At 58.5% G+C, this 23,249-nt stretch overlaps 1 protein-coding gene across 2 annotated transcripts in view; it reads left to right on the top strand.

Annotated features, from left to right (window-relative positions):
- Positions 1-21,462, top strand: part of ACOT7 (acyl-CoA thioesterase 7) — a 119,251-nt gene extending 97,789 nt beyond the window's left edge. For both annotated transcript variants that reach the window (XM_058552769.1, XM_058552768.1), the window contains 2 exons: positions 980-1,164; positions 21,054-21,462. In XM_058552769.1, coding sequence (XP_058408752.1) covers positions 980-1,164; positions 21,054-21,152 — 284 coding nt within the window. In that variant the 3' untranslated portion in view covers positions 21,153-21,462. The remainder of the gene's footprint in view (positions 1-979; positions 1,165-21,053) is intronic.
- The last annotated feature ends 1,787 nt before the right edge of the window (positions 21,463-23,249 follow it).

The raw sequence follows: 23,249 nt of genomic DNA, 5'->3' as shown, positions 1-23,249 counted from the left end.
TCTAGGTCAAGAAGCAACTGCCAGGTTGGATATTTGGGACCCAGGGGTGTGGGGAGTGCAGAGAGCTTGGGTTGAGGTTGAGGGAGAGAGGGACGGTGTTAGGGAAACATATGACTTTGGCCTTTGCCATAATCAACAAGGGAACCAAGCTGGTGCAGGCAGGTAGTGAGCATCTGGGGACTCGGACCAGGGACAGAGCATAGGTATGTCATGTCGCAGGAAGGCAGATTGTCTGCAGCTCAGAGGAGAGCTCTAGTCCCATGGGCAAGACCGACAGAGAGAAGCAGAGCCTGACAGGACAGATGTGGTCCCACCTGCACGGAGGGATAGGAGGACGTGGGCTGATGTGCAGCAGTGACTCCAGGGGAGCATAGAACCACGGTCAAGGTGACAGCTTGGCCCGACCAAGCATCCAATGCTTCCATCAGACCAGCATCGGAAATGTTGCAGCTAGGGAGCTGGGAAGGGGCCAGGGAAGGTGAAAGAAGGTTCTTCAGTGGTGCTCAGAGCAATGTGGTGGGGCAGCTGTGGCTCCAGTGGGCACAGGGAAGGCCAGAGTGTGGACAGTGCAGGTTGCAGATTTGACCTTAACCTACGAGAGACGGAGCCAGCTCACACCTGGAGCGCCCTGAGAGCAGGTTGGGGGCTTGCCCCTGAGGGGCAGAAGTGGCCCGAACCATTCTTCCAGCAGACACTGAACTCGGGGGGCAGTTGGGGTGGGGGGCCTCGATGATGGCCACCAAGATCCCTTCAACTCTAAATGTTTATGTAAATGATGAGAGTAAGCGTCTGCTCACTAGAAAGATAAACATTCACGGGCTACTAATGTTTTGTCGTTTTACTGTCCTAGTAGTTTTTAAAATGGTCTGTTATCTAACCAGGTGTCTGAACTCCTCAGTAACGCTAACGTTTGCGCCCGCCCCGCCCAGCCCGGCCCCTCCGTCCGCTGTCCCCATAACCCACTGTCTGTGCTCTGCAGGATGTGTCATCACCATCTCTGGGCGCATGACCTTCACGAGCAATAAGTCCATGGAAATCGAGGTCTTGGTGGACGCCGACCCCGTGGTGGACAACTCGCAGAAGCGCTACCGGGCCGCCAGTGCCTTCTTCACCTACGTGTCCCTGAGCCAGGAGGGCAAGCCGCTGCCTGTGCCCCAGCTCATGGTGAGTGACCACCTCTGGCCCTTGTGTCCTCGGGAATGGCCGCCCTCCCCCACTGGGCTGGCCCAGTCTGCACTTACTGGTCTCTTAGGAGAAACTGAGTCACACGAGCCCATTCTGGGCAGCTGGGCCCCACTCGGCTCCCAAAGGGTCAGAGCAGGGCCCAGGCCTGGCTGCTCCCTGGACCAGCGACCTCGGCTGTGGTGCAGGTCAAATGTGAGGGCCTTCCTCTGTGGACTGGGGGGTGGGACTAGGCAGCCAGGGCGAGAGAGACCCCTTTACAAGCTCCTTGTCATCGGCATTTCCTCTCGAGGGTGAGCGCAGTGCCTGGGGCTCCTGACGCTGTGTGCAAATGCTCGAGTGGGAGTGAGGCCCCCACAAGGGCCGGGCTCTCCAAGAGCCCTTGGCCTGCATGTCCTGCCTGATGTGCACCTCAGGACTGGGCCTCTAGGCCTCGTGGCCTTTCCCTGCCTCAGCCACTCGGCTGTGCTCTGCCCTGGGCGTGCATAGAGAGACTCCTGGCCACACAGCCTCACGCATGAGCTGCTGCCATTGGGAGCCTGGGTCCTCTGAGCTCTACCCAGAGACGGTGAGGGTCTCTGGCCCAGGCATAGAGCCTGGAGGGTCACAGCTACCAGCAATGTTCGCTCAATCACCGTCCTGGGGCTCTGCAGCCTGAGGTCTAAAATGAACACAATTCCAGAGGCTGCTGTTCCGGCAGCCTGGGGGGTAGAGACTCCAGGGGGGCTGGGGGGCGGGGCCTTGCTAACATTTTCCTAATTTGGTAAACAAAAGGCTGGATTCAAGGAACATACAATGATTTCCCTCCATCTTGCCCCCCAGCCCCCATCTCAGCTCATGATACCCCAGGTCCCCCAGTGCTCGAGGCCACAATCCCAGGAGACTTCCTGGTGCCCCCGCCCCCCTTCACATCCACCCCTGTCCTGGCATCGCTGCCTCTCTCCTGGCCCCCAGGTCCCTGGTGGCACCTGGGGCCACCACAGCCTCCTCCCTGGTCCTTCCCTCCCTCCCTCACCCTCACACACACTCCATTCTTCACAGCACCAGAGGGATCTCTTTTCAATTGTTGAGATCTTGTCACCTCCCTGCTGAGAGATTCCAGGGTCCTGGTGCATTTAGAATAAATTCCAAGTTCCTGCCCTCGCCTTGAGGCTGCACGTGCCCCGCCGCCCACCCAGCCTGCTCTCTGCCCATCTAGAGCCCCTGCACAGACCCACCTTCAGGGCTGAATACTCATCACCCTGGTCTAGGCCCGATGTCACCTCCTCGGAGGAGCCCCTGATCACCTGTGCAGAGTGCCCCGCAGTCCCCTCTAGACTCATACCTGCCCCGCCTTTCTTCAAATCACCACCACCCGCCCCAGCTTAGGTCTGCCCGTCATTTGCCGATTGTCCATCTCCCGCCCGAGACTGAGGTTCACGAGGGCAGGAGCGTGTTTGCTCCTAATGGGTCACTGGGGCCTGGAACAGTCTCAGCATTTAGTGGGTACCCTCTGTAAATGCGTGAATCCTGCTGTGTGCAAGGCCTGCCCTCAAGCTTAAAGCTGAGATGGGGAGGGGAGATGGTCCGTGTGGGCACTCGGAGGAGCAGGGGGAGTGTGCTAGGCACGTGGCCTTCAGGCTGGGGGGAGGGGTGTGAAGTGGTGCCTGGGCAGTGGGCAGGAGCCCCCAGGAAGGCTGGTGGGCCGGGGGCGGTGTTGAGAGGTCCCAGGAGCTGGAATCCCAACATCTTGGCAAGTGCTGGCCACGGGGAAGCCTGAGAGTCGAGGAGCCAGAGGCAGCTGGGGTTCCAGGTGGTGAACGGGGAAGATGGTGGGTGGGTGTTGAGGATGCTTGGCTGGGAGGCACTCGGTAATTGTGTATTGAATGAACGAATGAATGAATGAATGACGCTTCCAGATTTCCTTGAGGCTGATGGTGGTTTTATAATAAGCCTCACAAATTCCTTACAAATGCCGGTCAGGGTAAGTGCCCCACCTGGACCGTGTCCTGGGGCCGCCGGCTCTGAGCTCTCTGCCTGCTTCTCTCAGCCATCCTCTCCTAGCTCTGGGGGACGGGAGCTTCCCTGCTCGTTACCCCGTTACACAGGCGAGGACCCCCTCAGACCAGCAAGGCTGAGGGGCTTGTGGAAGGTCACACAGCTAGTCTCTGGGGAGCTTGGGTCTGGATCCAGCACACAACTTGGTGTTGCTGTGTGGAAAAAGCGTCCGTTCGGGCTGCTCCTGATTTCTCCTTGAGCCAGACCCCATGTCTGTCACTGGGGGCAGCTCTTCCAGGGATCAGGAGGAATCCAGGACCCTGGGCTGTAGTCGGAGCTTCCTGCCCGCTGGGGTGAGGGAGAGGGGAGCAGAGTGGCCTGGGCAAGGTGGGGTCTCTCGAGCGCCTGGCGCTTTTGTGGAAGTGGCTGGGCAGGCAGCTCGGTCCCCTGCCAGTCTGAGCTCTGCTTCCAGAAGCGCCTCACAGGGCCCCCTGCCACCCCCACTGTGCCTGCTCCCCACACAGATGCTGCGCCTCTTAGAGAAGAGCATGTACTGAAAACCTCGGTAACAAATAAACATACCGCATTTAAGATCTCATTTCCTCCCACGGGCTGGGAATGAGGCCCCTACTTGCTTCTTCCTGTGGCTGAGGAGGACCACCTGGCTGGCCGGCCCCTGGTCTGCCTGAGGGGGTTTTTCTCAGTGGCAGCTGAGGCCCCTTGAGGTGCCTCCTTGGAGGCGCTCACCCACCCCTGCTCCTTCCTTCCTGGGCCTCTCAGGCCCTGTGGGGGCAGCGCCCAGCTTGGTGGGTGAGCTATCAGGCCTCACCGAGGCCACCGTGAGAGGGAGGCCTCTCTTGTGGCTGCAGGAGCCTCAGCTGCCTGCAGAGCCCTCTCCTGTCCCTCCCCCTCCCTATGCTCACTCTTTGCTGGGGTTGGGTCCCACCTTGGGGCTCCAGTGAGTCTGGTGGCAGATCATGAGATCCCTCAGGACGTGGGGTTGGGGTGGGAAGTGCACAGAGGAGGGTCGTGAACCCAGCCTTGAAGGATAAGGGGGTCAACCAGGTTGAGAGGAAGGAAGGTGAGAGCCGGGGCTGGGAGCCTTCCTCCGGCAGGCTGCCCCGGCACTCTGTTTCCAACATTCCTGTCGCCTCCCCACCTACGACTCCGGACCGGGCCTTCCCCTACTTGGGGCTTGTGGGGCACGAGTTCCCCTGTCAGGCGGCGGGGAGCTCTCGGCCTCCTCCTCTTCTTCCAGACATCTCCAGCCCCATAGCCTCCCACCACTGCGAGCCAACAGCCCTAAGCCTCGGGCCCTGTGTTGGGGTTTCCTGTGCTGGCCGGACCTCCCTGTCAAAGCCTTGCTCCTCGCCCCTCATCTCCACCCCCCAGACTCCTCCTGTGCTTATAAAGCTGCTCCCTTCTCCAGGCGGGGAGCCCCACTTCTGCCATGAGCCTAAAGGGATCTCCCGTGCCCCAACTACGAGGACTGGGGGTGCCTGTCCTCACTCCAAGCCACCGCCCGGTGCCATGGCAGGACGGCTTCCACCCGTGCCCTTGGCTGACGCCAGTGCACCCCCTGCCCTTCTCCAGCCTTGACCTTTGCAACCGCGTGTCTCTGGGTCTTCTCAGAACCTCGCCTGCTCCTCCTGGCTCTCAGATGCAGGCTCGCTCCAGTTCTCCCCAGGACCCTTGTCCTGTCTCTTTCCATGGTGTCACAGTGCCCCTTGAGGACACCTGTCAGCAAGGCCGCCCCCAACATCTCTGTCCTGGATGCTGAATTCCACCTCACACAGGCGAGTCCTGGACCTCTCTCCTCCTCGTCTCCCAGCCTCCCCAGCCTCCAGGCTCCAGCAGGGTGGCCAGACTCAAGGACACTCTGTCTTTATCTTGCTGGCCTCTTCCTGGCTTTGGCATGACTCCCTGGGACTGCAGTGTCCAGACGGCCACCCATGGTCCCCTAAACATGAGGCTTTGAGGCCCTGACCTGCGCCCTTCCCCGCTCCTTGGGTGATTGGGTCCAGGCCCCACACCGGGGCGTCACCTGTGTTGCTGTTCACTCCCAGGTTGACTTTGCCAGCAATGCCTCTCTCCACGGGGTTTCCACGGGCATCTCAAACAAGATTTGTCCCGAAGCGAAATCATTATCCCCACTGCCCACCCTGCCCAAATCTCACTTCTTGTGTGTTCTCTCTTCTCAGTGAGTCGGAGAGAAGCTGGCTGGCTCCTCTCCTGCTCAGCCCCGTGCCCACCGTCTCAAGACCCCGTCCCTGTGCTGGATCCCTGCTCAGCCCTGTGCCCACCGTCTCAAGACCCCGTCCCTGTGCTGGATGCTTCCTCAGCCCTGCACTCACCATCTCTAGGCCCCGTCCCTGTGCTGGATCCCTGCTCAGCCCTGCACTCATCATCTCTAGGCTCCATCCCTGTGCTGGATCCCTGCTCAGCCCCCACACCCACCGTCTCTAGGCCCCGTCCCTGTGCTGGATCCCTGCTCAGCCCCCACACCCACCATCTCTAGGCCTCGTCCCTGTGCTGAATCCCTGCTCAGCCCCCACACCCACCATCTCTACGCCCTGTCCCTGTGCTGGATCCCTGCTCAGCCCCCGCACTCACCATCTCTAGGCCCCGTCCCTGTGCTGGATCCCTGCTCAGCCCTGCACTCATCATCTCTAGGCTCCATCCCTGTGCTGGATCCCTGCTCAGCCCTCTGCCCACCATCTGTAGGCCCCATCCCTGCACTGGATCCCTCCTCAGCCCTGCACTCACCATCTCTAGACCCCGTCCCTGTGCTGGATCCCTGCTCAGCCCCGAGCTGTACTACCTCCTCCGTTCTTACTGTGCTTGATCTGACTCTACCCTGCAGCTGAGTGAGTTTGTTAAAACAAAATGGATTTGCTTCTTCTCCCGCCTAAAGTACTCAGTGGCTCCTTGGTGCCCTTGGCATGGGATCCAGCTAAGCCAGCCTTCTCTGTTCCTCAACCCCCAAACTCATTCCTGCCTCGGGGCCTTTGTACCTGCTGTTCCACTTCCTGGACACTTTCCCTCAGATAGTCTCAGGACCAGCTCTTTCCACTGTTTCTCAGATGTTTCCTCCTTAGATGGCTTTCTGGACTCTCAAGATAAAGCGTTAGCCCCACCACCACCCAGGAACTCTTTCCCATCACCACGCCATCTCTTTGGGCACTCAGCACCAGCTGAGATGGTCTGGTGTGCACAGGCATCAGCTTAGTATCCAGCCCCTGCCCCAGGATGTGACCCCAGGATGCCCGCAGAGTGGGGCTCAGAACACATCTGGGAGCGATTCACCTCCCCAGCCACATCTCTTTATCCCTCCAGTCGGTGCTCCCCTGGACAGTGGGAGCAGCAACTGCAGGTCCCTGAAGACCCCACAGCCCGCTCGCCTCCCAGCTGCAGACGCTGCCCATGCTGGCGGGCCCGCAGGTGGGAGCTGGCGTCCTGCTGCCTGGGCTCTGAACATACTAGTTCTCTGTGCCTCAGTTTCCTTATTTGTACAATGGTGGCAGCCCTAAGACATGCCACAAAGGGCAGGTGAGGATTCCACGAGCTAATTTCTATCAGGAGCTCCTTAATTGTCTACTGTTCTTCACTGTTCTTTCCTGGAGACACCCTCCTGGGGTGGAGACTGTGGACAGTAAGGAAAATAGAGAACGTTAGGTGGCAGCGAGGGCCGTGAGGGAGAAGCAGGAGGTGAGGGATCCACGTTTGCTGGGGGAGCAGTTGCAACTTAAATAGTTTCCTTCCAAGGAGGCCTCAGTGAGAGCCCTGCATTCCGGTTGGGCCTGGAGTTGTGGGGAGAGGGAGCCATTTCTCGGGGACCGTCCGTGCTAAAGGAACCAGGAACCAGGAACGTGTAGGGCTGCAGGGCTGGAGGCAGGAGCCGGCTGCCTGTAACGGGAGACAAGGGGGCGGTGACACCTGGAGGCCACCAGCTGATACAGGGCAGGCCCTCTTCTGTCAGCTGGGCGAGGGCGGGGCCTGCAGGGCTGCCCCCTTGGGCGTAAGCCCAAGGATAGCTGAGGAGTCAGGACCACCTTCATTTTGAAGAGGCTTCTACTGCGTAAATACAGCGTTCTGGCAAGGCGTTCTGGCAAGGTCTGCAGTACTGGCCGCTGGCAAGTTGTAAGGTGCGCCGCCCGGGAGTGCAGCAGCTGCCGCAGGCTTGACTGAAGGCGCCATGGCTGCGCTTGCTGCCCCCGCCCTACATGCACCCCAGAACTCAGCCATCTGGGAAGACCAGTGCCGCAGCCAGCCGGGGTCAGCAGTGTGTGGGCTCTGGGAGGAGGGCCTCAGCACCCCCGGGGTCCAGTCTCCCATGGATAGCAGCCTGTGGTCAAGGAGCCCTTTGTGGGGGGAGCTGGGAAGCGGCCCTGGAGCTGGGCCAGTTTCTGTACCCAGGAGACTCCCTGTGCCCTTTCCAGAAACCTATGAGCTGGAAAGGGTGTTTAGGGGGAGGCCAGCCCAGGAGGAGGAGGTGCTAGGGCACGACAAGGGCTGCAGAGGGGTGGGGTGGTGGGGAAAGACACCTGCTGGAGTGAAGGGGACCATGACTAAGTCCCCAGGTCTGAGGGGCCAGCAGTTGGCAATGGCTACATCTTCCCGCTGGCCGGCTTCGTGTCGATCCAGGCTATTTCTCGCTAATCAAATATAATCTTTGATTCTTCAGCGAGGTGTCCTGGGGCCCACCGATGTTGATAAAAATAGCTTCTGGTGGGGAAGGTGGGCAGACTCCCAAGAGAGGGGTTTTCAGCTCCAGCCTGGCCCGTGGCGCTCACTGGGGGACCACCGACACAAGCGTCATCTGACTCTCAGAACATACATGTGCTCTGCAAGGCCTACGTGCATGTGCCCGCGGCGGGGCTCATCCCTCCTCTGCTCCCTGCTTGCCCGTCACACACACACACACACACCCCCCACTGTCAGCAATTCTTCAACCTCCTATTTATTTTTAGCTCCCATCCCCAGGGCCCGGCTGACACCAAAGGCAGTGTAGCTGTTTGGAGTTTTTCTTGATGAATATTTTATGCTGGGGAGGGCCTGCTGCGCCGTGTCCCGGCAGCTGCCAGCACCTTCCAGGCTAATTGTTAGAAGAGGCAAACGTGGAACGTGGAGCCAGGCTGCTGGTCTGGACACCAGGTCCGGACCCCGATGGCCGCCCTGCCTCCCTCTAAAGCCCTCCCTGTGGCCGTGCCCTCTGACCTCCAGGGTGTGGGACCAGCCACAGACCACTGACCAGGGCTGAAAACGTGGCCTGTGTGGATGGACACGGGGGAACCACCACGGTGGCTCCTTGGGGACTTGGTACCAGAGTGGCCCCAGCACCACCTCTGGTGATTTTTTTCAAGCCTAGATGTGGGAAGCCTTTTCAGGCTCCAGAAACGTGAGAACCAAGTTGTGTCTGCTGAAGCCAGAGCAAGCGCCTTCCCTAGTGCCACACCTGCCTCCGTTCTCTGGTTCAGAGGTGGCTGCTGCAGCCCCTGGATCCCAGGAGACTCAGGGTGTCACTGGAGCACATGTGAGAACGGAAGTGCCAGCGTCCTGGACTGGTGTGAGGAAGAAGTGTGCAGTCACCGGGCAGAGTGGGGGAGGGGTGGGCGAGGGGGAAGCCTGGAGCCCATCCCGAGCATGTGGTCGATGCGGGTTTTGAAAGAGTGCTAATTCAGCTGCTTCTGCAGATCATTTGGAAAATGAACGTTTTTTCCAATGGGCCGAGGCCCAATTGCACAGCCACGTCATGTGGGGATGGTGGGGCAGAGTCTTGGCTCCCAGAAAACCCAAACCACAGAGCAGGCCTGCCCCATCATGGAAGGTCTTGGCTGGTGCTCGAGAAACCTAGTGCAGGATCCTGAGCCCCTTGGCCATGGCTGGCCCCTTCCTGTCTCTGAGCCTCAGTTTCCCCACTGGAGCCATCACAGGCCAGGAGGTTGCTCTCTGCAGTTCCTCTCCATGCTGTCTCAATGATGATCTAACTAGAAGGCTCCTTGCTCCTTTGCACTGAAGAGGAAGCACAGAGGCAAGGCTTTCCACAGTGACGGGACCCCAAGCACATGGCGTGGAGGGAGGATTCCATTCCTCACGATGAAGCATCAGCAGCAGAGGCAGCCGCCGCCTCTCCTGACCACAGCCAGGCCTGCTCTACACGGCTCAACAAGGCAAGAGAATGCACATCCCACCCCCAGGATGTAGGAAAGAGGGTCCCCACAGGGGACTTGTCATGGGCCAGGGGACCCAGGTGGCTTCCTGGCTTAGGGAGATGCCTCAGGTGTCCTGGACACTTGAGTGTCACAGGCTCCTGCAGTAGGAGGGCCACGCCTTGTCCTAGAGAATCTCATGACCTAAAGAACATTAGGAGCACTTTGTGGCCCCTTTGTTCAGTCCCTGTGATCGTGTCCCGGGATGGGATGCCACCACACCAGTTGCTTTACGGTCACAGCACTTTGGTCTGCTTCCTGCATTTGTTTAGCCAAAGTTAAACTTTTGGAATGATTTTTAATTGCTACCTAATCTAAGAAATTCAAATGTACTGGAGTGCAGCAGGATTGACACATCTGTTCCTGGAGGGGTTTGAGAAGCCACATTAGCGAGGGAGGCTGTGCCCTGCACCGTTCCTCCTTGCCGCCAGCCCACAGGGGTGAGTCGGGGACCAGAATATTCATGAAGCTTCTTGACTCAGTGTTTGCTCTCTCCCTTGGTTTTGGGCATTTAGCAGGGAGTCTGTCTTGTGATGGGAAAATGCCAGAATCCTGGAGCTGCTTCTATTCGATGAATAGTTGGTGCTTGGTAACTTCTAGTGGCCCATGAGTCCCACCTCCCATGGAGCTGGGATGTGGGTGCCATGGGGGGCATAGATGAGAGGGTACAGCCCAGCTCTCACCTGCACTCTGCTGTGAGCCAGCTCTTCCTCTGAACATCTTAACTTGTCTAGTCTGCAGATTATCTCTGGAAGACTCACTGCGTCCCTGACAGCTCCACACTAGCCCCTGTGCTGGAACAGCAGTGCTTTAGAGACCCTCTACAGCCAGCTCTCCAAAAGAGAGTGCCCATCCCATCAGTGATACATCTTTTCTCATTAAAACGCTGGTAGGTTCTGCGCATGGAATATTGGCTTCCTATTGCTTCGGTGCCATGTCTACAGATCCAGGCGACCCCTTGCTATTTTGATTTCTATAGAATGTGAAAACCCAGAAGCCAGTTCTCAGGGAGCACTGTTAGGCCTGGTCCTGTGTGGTGCGGGGAAGGTGGCTGTGAGGGGAGACCCATGGGCGGGACTTGCAGAGGGTGTGGTGGAAAGAAGGGGATCCCACCTAGAGTCAGGACATCCCAGATTCCACTGTGGCTGCCTTGGAAGGTGAATTAGGGGGTTGGGGGAGAAGACTGTGAGAATCTTTGGGCCCAAACGAGGGCCAGGGCTGCAGGACCCAGAGAGGGTTTTCAGCAGGGCAAACTGTGCCTGGTGTGTCATGGGGCAGAATAAGGGGCCGCTCCTGAGCCTGTGAGAACCGGCTGCTTCTCGGTGGCACCATGCTGTCTCTGCGAGGCAGAGTGGAGTACCCTGGCCGAGGCCAGGGACACTTCTGAACCCTGTGCTCAGAGATGCAGGCAAGAAACAGGCCTCGGAACCCCTACAATGGTAGGAAGGATGCAGAAGGGCTTCCCCACTCATGTGGGTGTGCACGTACACACACACGCATGCACACGGAATCAGAGGAAAGCATGGCAGCACTGCGAGCAGGAGAGGAGGTGCTTCTGGGGAGTTATCCATCCCAGGTGTGCTGGACACTCCCAGCGCGCCTTGTCACCATCGCAGGACCCTGTTGAGCCCCTCGGTGGTCTGAGCCCTCCGGAGCTGACTGGGGGCAGATGATGCTTGAATGTGTGTCCATTGAGCAAAACCATCGGTATTTTTTAGCGTGAAGACCACACCGGTTTGGAATTAAGGCTTTCTTACTTTGATCTTCTGTGGCTTGCTGGTTCGCTCATTCCCTGAACAAATGCCCCCTGGGCCCCTGCTGTGTCCCAGGCACGGGTGCTGGCCTCAGACAGAGGGCAGGAAAGACTCCGACCCAGCACAGAGTGAATGCACGTGAGGCCAGACGCCTGCGGTGAGAATGCGGCTCCTGGCCCAGGCCCAGCCCGCGGTAAGCGCTCGGCAAACGGCAGCTCTGATCTTCCTTATTGTCGTCGTTGTCCGGTGGGGACAGCCACGTCAACACTCCCAGCACAGGAGCGAGCACTGTGTGCCGGGCGTGCACGAGCCAGCCGAGGAGCCCTGAGCCTGTGGAGAAGCTGCTGAGAGATCCGCCAGGTAGAACCCAGTCCTGATTTCCCTTTTCTAATGAAGCCTGTAACCCTTCGCTGCCTTTTCCCAGGCAGCATCTGAGCTCCCCACCTCTTCCGCAGCCTCCTGTTGGCCTTTATGCAGAGGAATTGCACGGCTGCACACAGGGGCAGTTATTTCAGGGGCCAAGCTGATGCTGCCTGGTGAGGGGAGCCCCTGGTGAGGGTGTTGATGACTCTCCACAGCAGGGTCATTATTGGCTGTGTCTGCTGGTGGCTGCTGCCTGGAGACCCCACAGAGATGCAGCAGAGCGTGTGTTAGCCCAGGCCCGCAGCCACTGGGAGCAGGCGGGGCACGGCCTGGCTTGGCCCATGGAGAGCGGCTCCCTGGGTGCCCAGCCCCGGCCCCCTGAGGTCAGGGTCTGAGGGTGGAGCTGCACTTTGGGGACGTAGCTGCTTGAGAGGCTAGTGGGTCTTGGATGCCGAGCTCATCCTTGCCTGACACGCACAGTGACCCTCACTCACCAGCCCACGCGGAGTGGCCGAAATGATCAGAAGAGCTCTTAATTGCCTGCATGGTTGTCCCAAGACCCCCCTTGTCTCCCATTATGAAGACGGGAGAGGGTGAGCCACTGGCTTCCTAATTCAGAAGGTCTGCGTCCCTCAGGCTCACAGGAAGTTGTTATATCACCACTGGAAACCCTCTTCGCACTAGACATTCATTAATTACAAAAAGGACAAGCTATTGATTTTACTGAGGGTGGAACTTAGTCACTAACCCTCTGTGCCAAGTTCCAAATGTGCGTTCTTGAAGCATAGAAAACGCAAAATGGAAAACATTTGGTTTGCACTGTTAGGCTCTGAAAGCCACAGGCTTCCCCTCCAATGGAAAGGAGCCCAGAAGACAGCATTTGGCAGGAAGAGTGAGAGGAGGAAGGAAGAAGACGCAGAGCGGAGGCCCCTGCAGCCAGTGGGCCCAGAGGCTCCCCCTGAGCAGAGGGGCAAGGGCACTTTCGACCTGCCTCCCCTCATCCCAGTGTCCCTGTGGCTGGATGTGAAGCTCCAAAGGCTCTGCTGCCTTCAGGTGACGCCCAGGGCCATCCGCCCTCCTCCCAGGGCAGAGCTGTGGGTCGGCAGACAGCAGTGCACTTGGTCTCCAAGGCTGTTTGTGATGACGGGAGTAACACTCACACCCACCCACCCACCCACACACACACACGACGTAACTGCCTGTGCCAGCTCTGTGGAAAGCACTTTGCCACGTCACCTCCTGGATTCCCCACTTTGCAGGTGGGAGAGTCTGGCCCTGGGAAGGTGGGCAGCACCGCTGAGGTGCCTGTGACCTGCAGCCTGGTACCTCAGCCCCCTCCACTGGCCCCTGTACCAGGCAGGCACCTCCTTGCGCCCATGGTAAGCGGGGGGCATGTGCTCTGAACTATCCTCAGTCCCCTTTGCCATCCCCTCCTCTTCTCTTCCTGGCATGTGCATGGGGAGCCCCCTGAGCCCGAGCTCCCTAGGCTGGGGGGGTGTGCTTGGGCTGTTGAGAGCCGCTTGCTGGTGGTCCTGGGCCCTTCTTCCTGCCAACAGCTTCAGGCACTTGAAACAAATGTGACTCCCCATGGCGGAGCCTTTTCCCTCTCCCCACCGCCCCCGAGCCTCCATTAAAAACAGCAACAGCCAACAACTTATGTATTTATTTACTTTGCTGGATGGAAGGAGACGGGCTGCAAGAAGGCGGCAGCTGGGCTGTGGGTGGGGCCATGTGCTGGGAGCCATCTGTCTCGTTCTGTCAGCTCCACACCCAGCAGGGAAGTGGTGGCCCCTCTGAGTCACTTGGCTAGCAGGGCTGTTTATCAAAGCTCACGGCCCTGGCAAGGCTGAATGTCCACCAGCCAGCAGGGCAGGGACTCTGCTACCACAGCCTGCCTCCGTTTGGTTCCGTTTCCTCCTGGAGTGGCAGTGAGGGACCTCACTGTCCTTGACTGTGTTTATAAACTTCTGCCCTGGCTGGACATCCTCCAGGGCAAGTAGATGAGGAAGGCCATCAGCATTTGGGGTGGTAGCCCTCGTAAGGTGGGTGCTTGATGCCCAGATGTCAACTGAATACCGCTCCTAGGCTTGGCTGGACTCCGTAGAGCCCGGAATATTCAGCTCATGCCACCATCCCCAGAGACAAGAATAGAGATGAGCCCTCAGCTGGCTGTTTCCTTCCAGGCCTTGCAAATGTCTCGGCCTCGCTCTCTGGCCAGCCGGCTGCCTACACATCCATCATTAGACGGCATTAGTTCTGTCCGAGGGCAGATCCTGGCTGATAAGTTAGCTGCAGAATATTGGACATCAGAGACATGTCAGAGCAGCCACGAGGCCCAGTGCCGGCATTGGCTTCTCCCTCCACTGAGTGGACACTAGAATTTACCGTGTTTTGCACCAGCAGCATAGACAGAAATTACCTGCACTTCAGCCTCTGCTGTTCCTCAGGTCATGCATTGACTGGACTAGTGAGAAAAGTGTCCAGAGCCTCTGGCGCCCACGTTCTGGAACACTTGATGGCCTGTGGGCTGTTGAGGGGTGAGTAGGTGCGTCATAATCTGGAGGAGGGTGGTGCTTCAGGCCTGACCAGAAGAAGATGAACTCAGAAAAGCCCTGCTAGACTGAGTTGTCGCAGCTGCACATCAGCACCAGGTGGGGCGAGAGGAGGCGAGTGAGGTGCCCACTCTGCGTGTGCACACCTTGGGGGTGAGCACCTCCGTGGGACTGGCACCAGGGCGCCTCGCATACCTTGCTCACCCCCCAGACCCGGCACTGATAAGGACCCAACATTGTGCTCCCCTGGCTTCCCAGCTGCTTCCAGAAGCAGCTCCCCTGCTTCCAGAGGCACCCACCCCTCACTCCCAGAGCTTATGACCTAGAGAGAGGATTCCTCATGAGTGTGGGGAAAAGCACGGGGGTGATGCCCCACCGTCTGACTTCCCCTAAATGTGACGGAAGGGTCAGTGTTCTGGTTTGTGTCTGTGGAAATACCCTGGCTGCCTGGCGGTGCTGCACTAAACCTGGGCTCTCGGCAGCCACGTGTGTCCCACTCCCCGCTCATGGAGTGTTGGCACTCATGACGGAGTGTTGGCACCTGGGCCCGACAGGGAGGGTGCAGCACACGTCTGCTCTTCTCTGCTAGAGCTCCCACAGCTCCTTAGAGAAGCACCTGGCTCCACAGCTGGAGTGAGGGGACTGGGACAGGAAGGCATCCCTGACCCTGGGCCCCCGGCAGGCTGGCACCAGCAGGAGAGCGGGCCTTCACCCAGGTGGGCTGACAGGCTTGTCCCCTCCCAGATGGAGAAGAGCCACGGTGGCTGAGCCCCTGCAGGTCCAGATGGGCTCCAGGCTTGTTCTGGGAGGGCAGGCCCTTCCCGTTCCCCAGGGGGACGTTGGAAGGTCACCGTCTTCCCCACCATTGAGCCCACCCCTAAAAGCCTGTCGGCATAGGATGACCCAGAGGGCAGCAGCAGTGCCCAGGCTCAAATCGAGACTGTGCCATTTGCCAGCTATCACTTGCTCTCAACCTCTCTGTGCCTCGTGGCCTCACTGGTAGAAGGGGAAGAGTAATGACTTGACTCCTCACGGGTTGTTATGCAGACTCCAACGTGCTGCAATGGTGCCTGGCATGCGTCAGGACTCTCTCGATGCAGGCTGCTCCCTAAGGCTGGTGCCCAGAGAACTTCCTCCTTACCTCAGTCCCTGCTCACCGCTAGCTCATGCAAGTTCACCACACGTGCGTGGCCTTCATGGGAGGAGGTGGGGCGGGAAGGATCTTGGCTCGGTCATTGCAGAAGGCTCACCTGGGCAGCTGGAGGACATGGTTGCATGACCGTGGAAGTGACGCCCAGCCCCGATGGGTGTTTCACGCGTCCCACACCTGGGAGTTATGGAGGGCAGGCTTAGCAGAGGTCATTAGGTCATTAGGAAGTGCGTGGGCCATCACCAGCAACACCCATGAGCTCCCTTGTGGGGCGTGGCTTAGCAGAGATGAGGGCCCAGCCGGTTCTCAGTTCTGGGGCGTGACACAGTGGTGGGCAGGGCTATGCTGGGTCCGTGGGGTCCCAGCACACACGTGTGGATTGGACCAAAATGCTGCGAGTATTGTTCTGTCCCAGAGGAAAGTGCCAGGTGGGAAGACTGGGAACAGGGACTCAGGAAAGTAGAGCCCAGGGTGGGGGTGCAGCTTCCCCCAGACTCGGCGCCTTGACTGCGTGTGACTTGAAGTCCTTTGTGCCCAAGGAAGGCAGGAGGGGCTGAGTTTCCTAGAACTGCAGCTGACCTCATGGGTCTAGTCAGTTTTTCTTTACTATTTTTTTTTTTTTTTTTTTTTTTGTGAGGAGATCAGCCCTGAGCTAACATCCGCCAATCCTCCTCTTTCTTTGCTGAGGAAGACGGCCCTGGGCTAACATCGGTGCCTATCTTCCTCCACTTTATATGGGACGCCGCCACAGCATGGCTTACCAAGCAGTGCGTCGGTGCGCGCCCGGGATCCGAACCAGCGAACCCCGGGCCGCCGCAGCGGAGCGCGCGCACTTAACCGCTTGCGCCACCGGGCCGGCCCCTCTTTACTTTTTAATTATAAAAAGTTAAAGTATATGCAAAAGTGAAGAGTAGAAAGAAATCCTATGTAGTTATCAACACGGGGCCAATCTTGTCCGTTTGTACCTCTGCCCACCTCCCCGCCGGGCTCATGGGAGGCCAGTCTCAGAGATCACATCATCGCCTCCAAGTATTTCAGCGTGTTGTCTCTAGGAGGTAAGGGCTCTTTGTCATTGGCTTATTCTTACTAGCGGACTGCACTCTGGCCATCGGGCCCTGGGCAGCCTCTCGCCGTGCAGAGACCAGCCTGGGGTCCAGACTTTCTCCTCACAGCTGCTGCGGGACCAGTGGTCCCAGAGTCAAGCTCTTGCTTATAAAATGCAGCATTCCTCTGTGCTGGAAATCGCCAAGAATCCTGGCTTCCTGAGCCCAGAGTTAGAAGGGACCCAGAAGGTCATCCAGGTTGACCCCCACCCCAATGACAGATCATATGCCAACTAACAGGGGCCACCGTGTGCTGAGACCTCCAGTTGGGGATGGCCTGGGTGCTCCCTCTGCTCCTTGCATCCACATAGACCCAAGAGGGACAGACTCTTCTCCTCACTTTACAGATGAGAAGACTGAGGCACAGGGTGGAAGGAACTGCCCAAGGGTCTGCCCTGAGCTGCCCTTGGGATGCTGCCCTCTGCTCCTTTCCAAGGAGGCCATTCCCGGGGTGACTGGCTCTGCCATTTGGTGAGTGACCAGATGGGGAGGATGGCGGCCATTGCTGTTGGCAGATGGCCTCGAGGACCTCGCGTGGATCGGGACCTTCCTGGGAGCCCTCCCCGGCACCAGCCCTCCCAACCCCTCACTCTGCTCTATTTTGTCTTTGAGCTGTGCCATCATCACTTTCCTACGTGCTGCATAATCTGCCTATTTTTTGGTGTCTTGTCAGCTAGAATATCAGCTCCCGAGGCAGGGTCCCCGCACCTGGCACAGAGCGGCTTGCAGGAGGTGCTCTGTGTGCATGTGGGGAGTGGATGAAGTGAGGCTTGGCTGCCGTAGCAGAAAAAGCGCTTGGTTTAATTCAGGGCGGTTTCCTCCGCCCCGCTGCCCCTCCTCTGCAGGATGTGGTGGGGGCACCACGCCGAACCTTGCCTTTGACTTGCTGTCAACTGTGAGGAGAACGTGCTCACCTGCGTGGTGGTTTTGGTTTAAAACAGCTTTATTGAGATGTAATTACACACCATACAGTTACCCTGTTTAAAGGTACCATCCAGTGGGTTCTAGTATATTCACAGAATTCTACAACCATCACCATAATCAATTTTAGAACATTTTCATCACCCCAAAAGAAATAGCGCACCCCTTAGCCATCACCCCTCCCCCCAGGCCCTGGCAACCACCAGTCTGCACTCTAGATTTACCTGTCCTGGACATTTCATGTCATGGACTCATATCTGAGATGGGCCTCTGTGCCCGGCTTCCTTCACTCTTTATGTTGGTTTTACGTTGAACAGGAACAGCAAGAGGACTGTGATCCTCGCAGCAACCCTGTTGGGTGGACAGTGGCCCATTTTACAGAAGAGGAATGTGGGTGAAGCTGTGGGGCCTCACAACTGCTAAGTGGTGAAGCCAGATCCAAACCAGGCTGGCCGGCGCCCCCACCCTGGCCCCGGAGAGGAGGCTGGGCTAGTTTCGGGCCAGAATGAAGAGGCCACTCCAGGAAGGGCATGCAGCATGGTGGGGGTCCCGAGCTAGGCCAGCCTGCGCCTTGGCCTTGCCCCACTGGCCTGCGTCAGAAGTGGCCCATTCTAGAGGCCAACAGAGCCTGGCCAGTGTCCATCTGGGCATCTCCCAGGGCTGTCAAGGCCAGCTTTGATGCCGCACATGGCAAGCTGATGGCAGAAGAATGTGGGCAACACTTCCCATTCGGCCAACCCCAAGATGGGGTTCCCTAGGAAAAGGGGTCCCTGGCCAAATCAGTTTGGAAAAGCCCAGATTAAACAAAGTTAAACAGATTTATTTTGCTTCAAGCCTTTCAGAACTTTGATCCAGTGTGTGTTGTTTATTGTCAGAGGCCAGTTAGTGCCGGTTCCCAAACCCATTTGGCCACAGACCGTTCAGAGGCTTCACCTCCCTGTCCCAGTTGGGGAAACAGAGGCCAGGGAAAGCCCAGAGGCCATGGAGACCCTCGCTCCTGCTGCAGGTTTGCCGTCAGTGGTGTTAACACAAGTGGCACAGTGATGCGCATCCTCAAGGGAAAGAACCAAAGTGGACGGCGCACAGGGATCTGCAGACTCATGAACGGACCGATGGACAGAGTGATGGCTGCAGAGAGTGGGGCTGCTCCCTGGACGTCTCCTGGGCCCCAATGCCAGCTGCCCACTCCCTAGGGCCTTGGCCTCAGATGGTCCATTCCTGCCCGCCATCAAGGGCACCCCTGATGACGGCTCCCAAGCTCATGCCATCAGCTCCACAGGGCCATCTGCCATCCCTCCCTGAGCCCCTCTTTTGGCTCCCTTGAGCTCCAGGAGCACTTGGCTGGTGACCTAGGCAGTTAGAGACCAAGTTCCTTGCCGGAATGCCACATCTGCCGGTTTCCAGGAATGTTGATGGGCTGAAGAAACAGGGAGGCCCCTCACATCAGGCAGGACCAGGCTCCAGTGGGCTCGGCAGAGGCCTGGGCAGCTGTCCCTCTCAGTCCTGCTGCCTTGCCCAGGCCAGGCTCACACTCTCCTTTTCTTTCCAAGCCTCTTGCCGCCTTTTCCCTGCCCCAGGGAGGGAAACTCCACCAGCTAGAGGGCCGGCCTGTTCCAGAACCCTGAGCAGAGGGAGGCTGGGCTTTTAGAGCCAAGAGGAACCTTAGCATGTGGTCCAGCCCCCCCGCCCTTCTCCAGATCTCCTTTTCTCAGCCAGCCCCAGTAGGCCCCGACTCCCCAGTTCCAAGCTCCAGGACCCCACACGCACTGCCCACGATGGGGTCCTCTGCGAGGCAGGCAGGAAGCCCAGCTGCAGCCCCTGCTTCCCCTAAGGAGGGGCCAGCCATGCTGCTCTGCTGAGCCATGGCCTTTGGCTGCTGCAGATGGATGGGAGCCGTAGGTCTCCTCGGCCACCCTGAGTGAGTTTCGTAGGGAAGGGGGAGGAAAAAGGCCCTGCTGTCCTAGCTTGGTGGCCTTGACCTTGCATTCTTGGCCACTTTGGCTCTCCCCTGTTAGGGGCAGGATGGATGGAGGTGGGCAGGGCCCTGCTACTCAAAGTGGTCCAGGGGCCAGCAGCATCATATCACCTGGACGCTTGTTAGAAATGCGTCTCAGTCCCCGACCCCCAAACCCACTGGATCAGAATCGGCATTTACAAGATCCCCAGTGGGTTTGTGTGCACATAAACATTTGAGAAGCCCTGGTCTAGCACATTTTGCCTGGGTGTGCAGAGAAGCCTTCAGCCAGGCCCAGCAGGATGTGGCCCTGCCCTCATGGGGTGCCTTCAGCAGCTGGGGCTGGGCTCCAAGTCCTCTGCCCCCAGGAAGCTCTGGGGTCGTGCCGCCTTAGAACTGCCCACGAAAACAGATAGAACATTTCATTTTCCCTGGGCTGTTTCAGGTCAAATTGCATAGCCTCAAGTTTCATTTAGCAAAAAAGTCAGCCAGAGATGAAATCAGAGCAGCAAGAGGACTTTCTTCAATAAAATGTCTTGGAAAAGCCACCGTTTTCCACGTGTGCTCTGAAGACTTCAAACAGGACCCAGAAGCACTGTAAGGAGCACAATCCTAGTCCTTTAAATACCCGAATGTTCCATTGGCTCCAAGAGGCAAGGTTTTGACAGTTTCCACCTGGTGACATTTAGAGAACGGTTTCTGAGAAGGCTGAGGGAGGAAGTATTTGGTCTAACCTGACATTACATCCTTGCTGATTGTTCTCTCTTGTGCCAATATACCATTTGTCTGTACACACTTGGGCCTAAAAATAGCTGCCGGGCCTGGCGTCATTGTGGATGAAGGGCAACTGCCCCATTTCTGTGGCTTTCAGACACCCTCAAAGTGTCGCAAGGAAATGTCGTCCCCGAGGAATGAGCACAGCTCTTTACCCGAATCCCTGGCCAGGGCGGGTGGGAGAGAACTTTGCGGTGGAGCAGATGGGGCCTCAGGAAGTGACCGCCTGCTGCTGCTGTGGTGACCTCTGCCCTCGGCCACACCACTTAGAGGCCAGGCCACCCTTGAGAGTGAAAGGGAGCACCGTTCATAATCACACCAGGTCAGCAGGCGTGCACCATCACCCTCCCGGGCAAATCCCAGCCTGTGGCCAAAGCCCGCTAGTCAGTTGGCTCTGCCCGCTGAGTATGCAGACCCAGCTTAAATCGCTCAAAGGAAGGAAGCGGCAGAAAAGGGGTGAGGAGGGCTCAAGGTGCCACTTCCTGGGCATCTGTGTCGTCCAGGGCTCCTTGCCCACAAAGCGGTCACTATCGCTCCCATTCAAGGAAGTGGCCTTCTCAAGGTCACACAGCCAGCACAGTGTGGTGCTGTCACACAGCCCCCACTTCCCATTGGGGCAGAGACCGTGAGCAGCTGGCATTCCCTGGGAGTGGAGCAAGCTTGGGGTCCCTCTGTTCCTTCCTTTCGCTCGGCTCTGCTTTGTCCTTCCCTCTTCCATTTCATGATCAACTGCATTTTCAGCTGCAGTCCATTATCCAAGAGGCACTGGGGCTTGGAGTCCTGCCTGCTATGAAGGATGATGTGGGGGTGCCAGTTCCCTGTTGACTACTTCGTGCCCACGAGGCCAGCATCACAGGGACTCCTTCCTCAGTGTCCCCTCGGCAGAGCTCTGCCACTGGAGGCTCCCCGTCCCCTTGAGGCATCTCAGCCCGGCTGATGGGCCTGTCAGAAAGGTGGGCCTGAGGCCGGCACCTGCCACCCAGGCAGTCCCAGGAGGCCAGCAGGGCCAGGCGGGGTCCTCAGTGCCCTCCTGGGGCAGGGCCCAGGCCACAGCCCATGGTCCCGAGTTCTGCAGCATCTCTAACCTGCCTCTGTTTCTGTGTGTGGTCCACAGCCCGAGACCGAGGACGAGAAGAAGCGCTTTGAGGAAGGCAAAGGGCGGTACCTGCAGATGAAGGCGAAAAGACAGGGCCAAGCGGAGCCTCAGCCCTAGACGCCCTCTATCCTGTGCTGGGCCCGGAGCAGCCCCCAGCATCTAATCACTTAGAAGTTACCCCCTTGGCCAAAAACCCAATTCACGTCGAGAGCTGGTGTTGTGTGAAGTATTCGTCTCGCAGTGTTAACCTGTACTCTCTCCTGAAAACCTATACACCAAAGCTTGATTTGTATCATTCCCATGTAAATGCTACACAGTATTGTCCCAATGCCCGGAGGCAGTCCTTGGGGACCCTGGGTATACCTGTGCGCACACTGCGTGGTCTGTAAAGAACCAGCGTCACTAATAAAGCTGCTGTTTGGCTGGACCTTGGTTCTGGGTAGTCGTTTGTCTTGGGGGATTGCTCGCCCCCTGGGCACAGGATATGGGGGTAGGGACTCCCATGGACTCGCCGGCCCACCTTCCTCCTGGGCCCACAACCCTCTGCCCCTCCCCTCTGATGCCAGTATCTACGTGTACCCCAGAACCTCAGACACAGTGCCCACTCAGGTTGGCCTGATGACTTGCTGGCTGGAGAGAACACCCCTCCTCCTCAGGGCCCTGGATCCACGTCCTAGCCCTGAGGCCCCACCCAGTACCCCACACCTTGTCTCTCTGGCTTATACAGGATGCCAGCTCTGAGCCTTGCACGGCCTTCCTGTAGATGGGGGCAGGGGATGCTTGTGAGGACTCAGGGAGGTGATGTGCAGAAAGAGCTGAACTCACCTGACCAGAGGACGGCTCAGCATGTCAGCCCTGCCCTGGTCTCTTCTCACTAGAAGCGGCCCTGACACCTCAGCCCTCACCTTTGGGAGCGAGAGGCAGGGATTCTGTTGGAAGGAGCCTCCCAGCTGGTGCCAGGGCCCCATGCCTGACATGGAAATTCCCCCAGCCACTTGGGCAGGGGGGTCGTTAGGATGGCTTGTGGGATGGGGGTTTGGGAGCAGTGTATGTGAGTGGTGTCAGTGTGAGGCTCTATGTGTGTGTGTGGGCACGCATCTGTGTCCGTCTGTGCATATGTGTGTGCACATGTGTGAGGCCGTGTGCATGCATCTGTGTCACTCTGTCTGTGTACATTTGGTCCAGCGGCCTTGAAGGCAGATAAGCTGCCAAGGCCACTGCAGGGGCCAGGCCCCCCCCCCCCCAGCTAAGAAAGACCCCTCCACCAAGCACACCCAGTAGTGGCGCCTGGGAGAATGTTCCCAACTCAGGCTCGTCCCCCAAGCCTGGAGATGGAGACTGGCTGCCAACAGCTGCAGCCTTGCCCAGGGCTCCCTCGAGCCCCAGAGAGAGAGAGAGAGCGCGCGAGGCTCCAGATGTGCAGAAACACCCGCCAAGAGCTTCGGAATCTGTCTTCGGCTGTCAGGCCCCAGTCCCAGCTGACGGGGTTATTTCCTGCCTGGGAGCAGGGGGTGGGAACACACTCGCCACAGGAGGCCACAGCAACCCCACCCTGCCCCTCAGCCCCCTGGAGGGCCTCCCCAATTCCACCCATGCCCTGTGCCAACCCCTGAAGAGCCATGAGAAGGCCTGCCTTGCAGGGCAAGCAGAAGACCCAGCCAGGACCAGCCAAACCAAGGTCTGTAAAACCAGCAGCTGCCACGCAGGTCTAGCAGTGCCTGATCCCTAGGCTTCCCCGAGGGAAGCGGGCCCCCAGGGCATCTACATCCTTCAAAAGAAGATGGGCCCTGGTCTCAGATTTTCTAGTGCAGTCTTGGCTTGATCACTCATCTGTGGGGCTTTGGGCAAATCAAGAACCTAAAACCCACCTCCCAGGGCAGCTGGGAGGAGCCCAGGCTAGTGAAGCACTCAGCCCGAGGCCCCGGGCTGGACATCAGAGGCTCATCTCCCACCTGCCCCCAGAGCCTACTAACCCCGGGGCAGGGGAACTAGTACAGGCAGCAGGGGCTGAGCTGGGCTGGTAGAGGGCCGCTTGGGGCCAAGGCCTGGGGCACCTGCCCTCCGCCAGCTGGGCAGCAGTGTGGCCCAAGGCTCTGGGTGGCTGAATCACCTGTGCTTACCTTAGAAATGACAGACTTGATTACCAGCCACCCTGTGCCCCTCTCCCACTGCTAGTGGGCTATTTATAACCAGGGCCACCTGGGCAGGGAGCTG

Source organism: Diceros bicornis, chromosome 13, assembly GCF_020826845.1.
Source record: "Diceros bicornis minor isolate mBicDic1 chromosome 13, mDicBic1.mat.cur, whole genome shotgun sequence".
NCBI classification, from domain to species: Eukaryota; Metazoa; Chordata; class Mammalia; order Perissodactyla; family Rhinocerotidae; genus Diceros; species Diceros bicornis.
The sequence above is the reverse complement of the archived record's forward strand: the minus strand, read 5'-3'. Positions and strand labels throughout refer to the sequence as shown.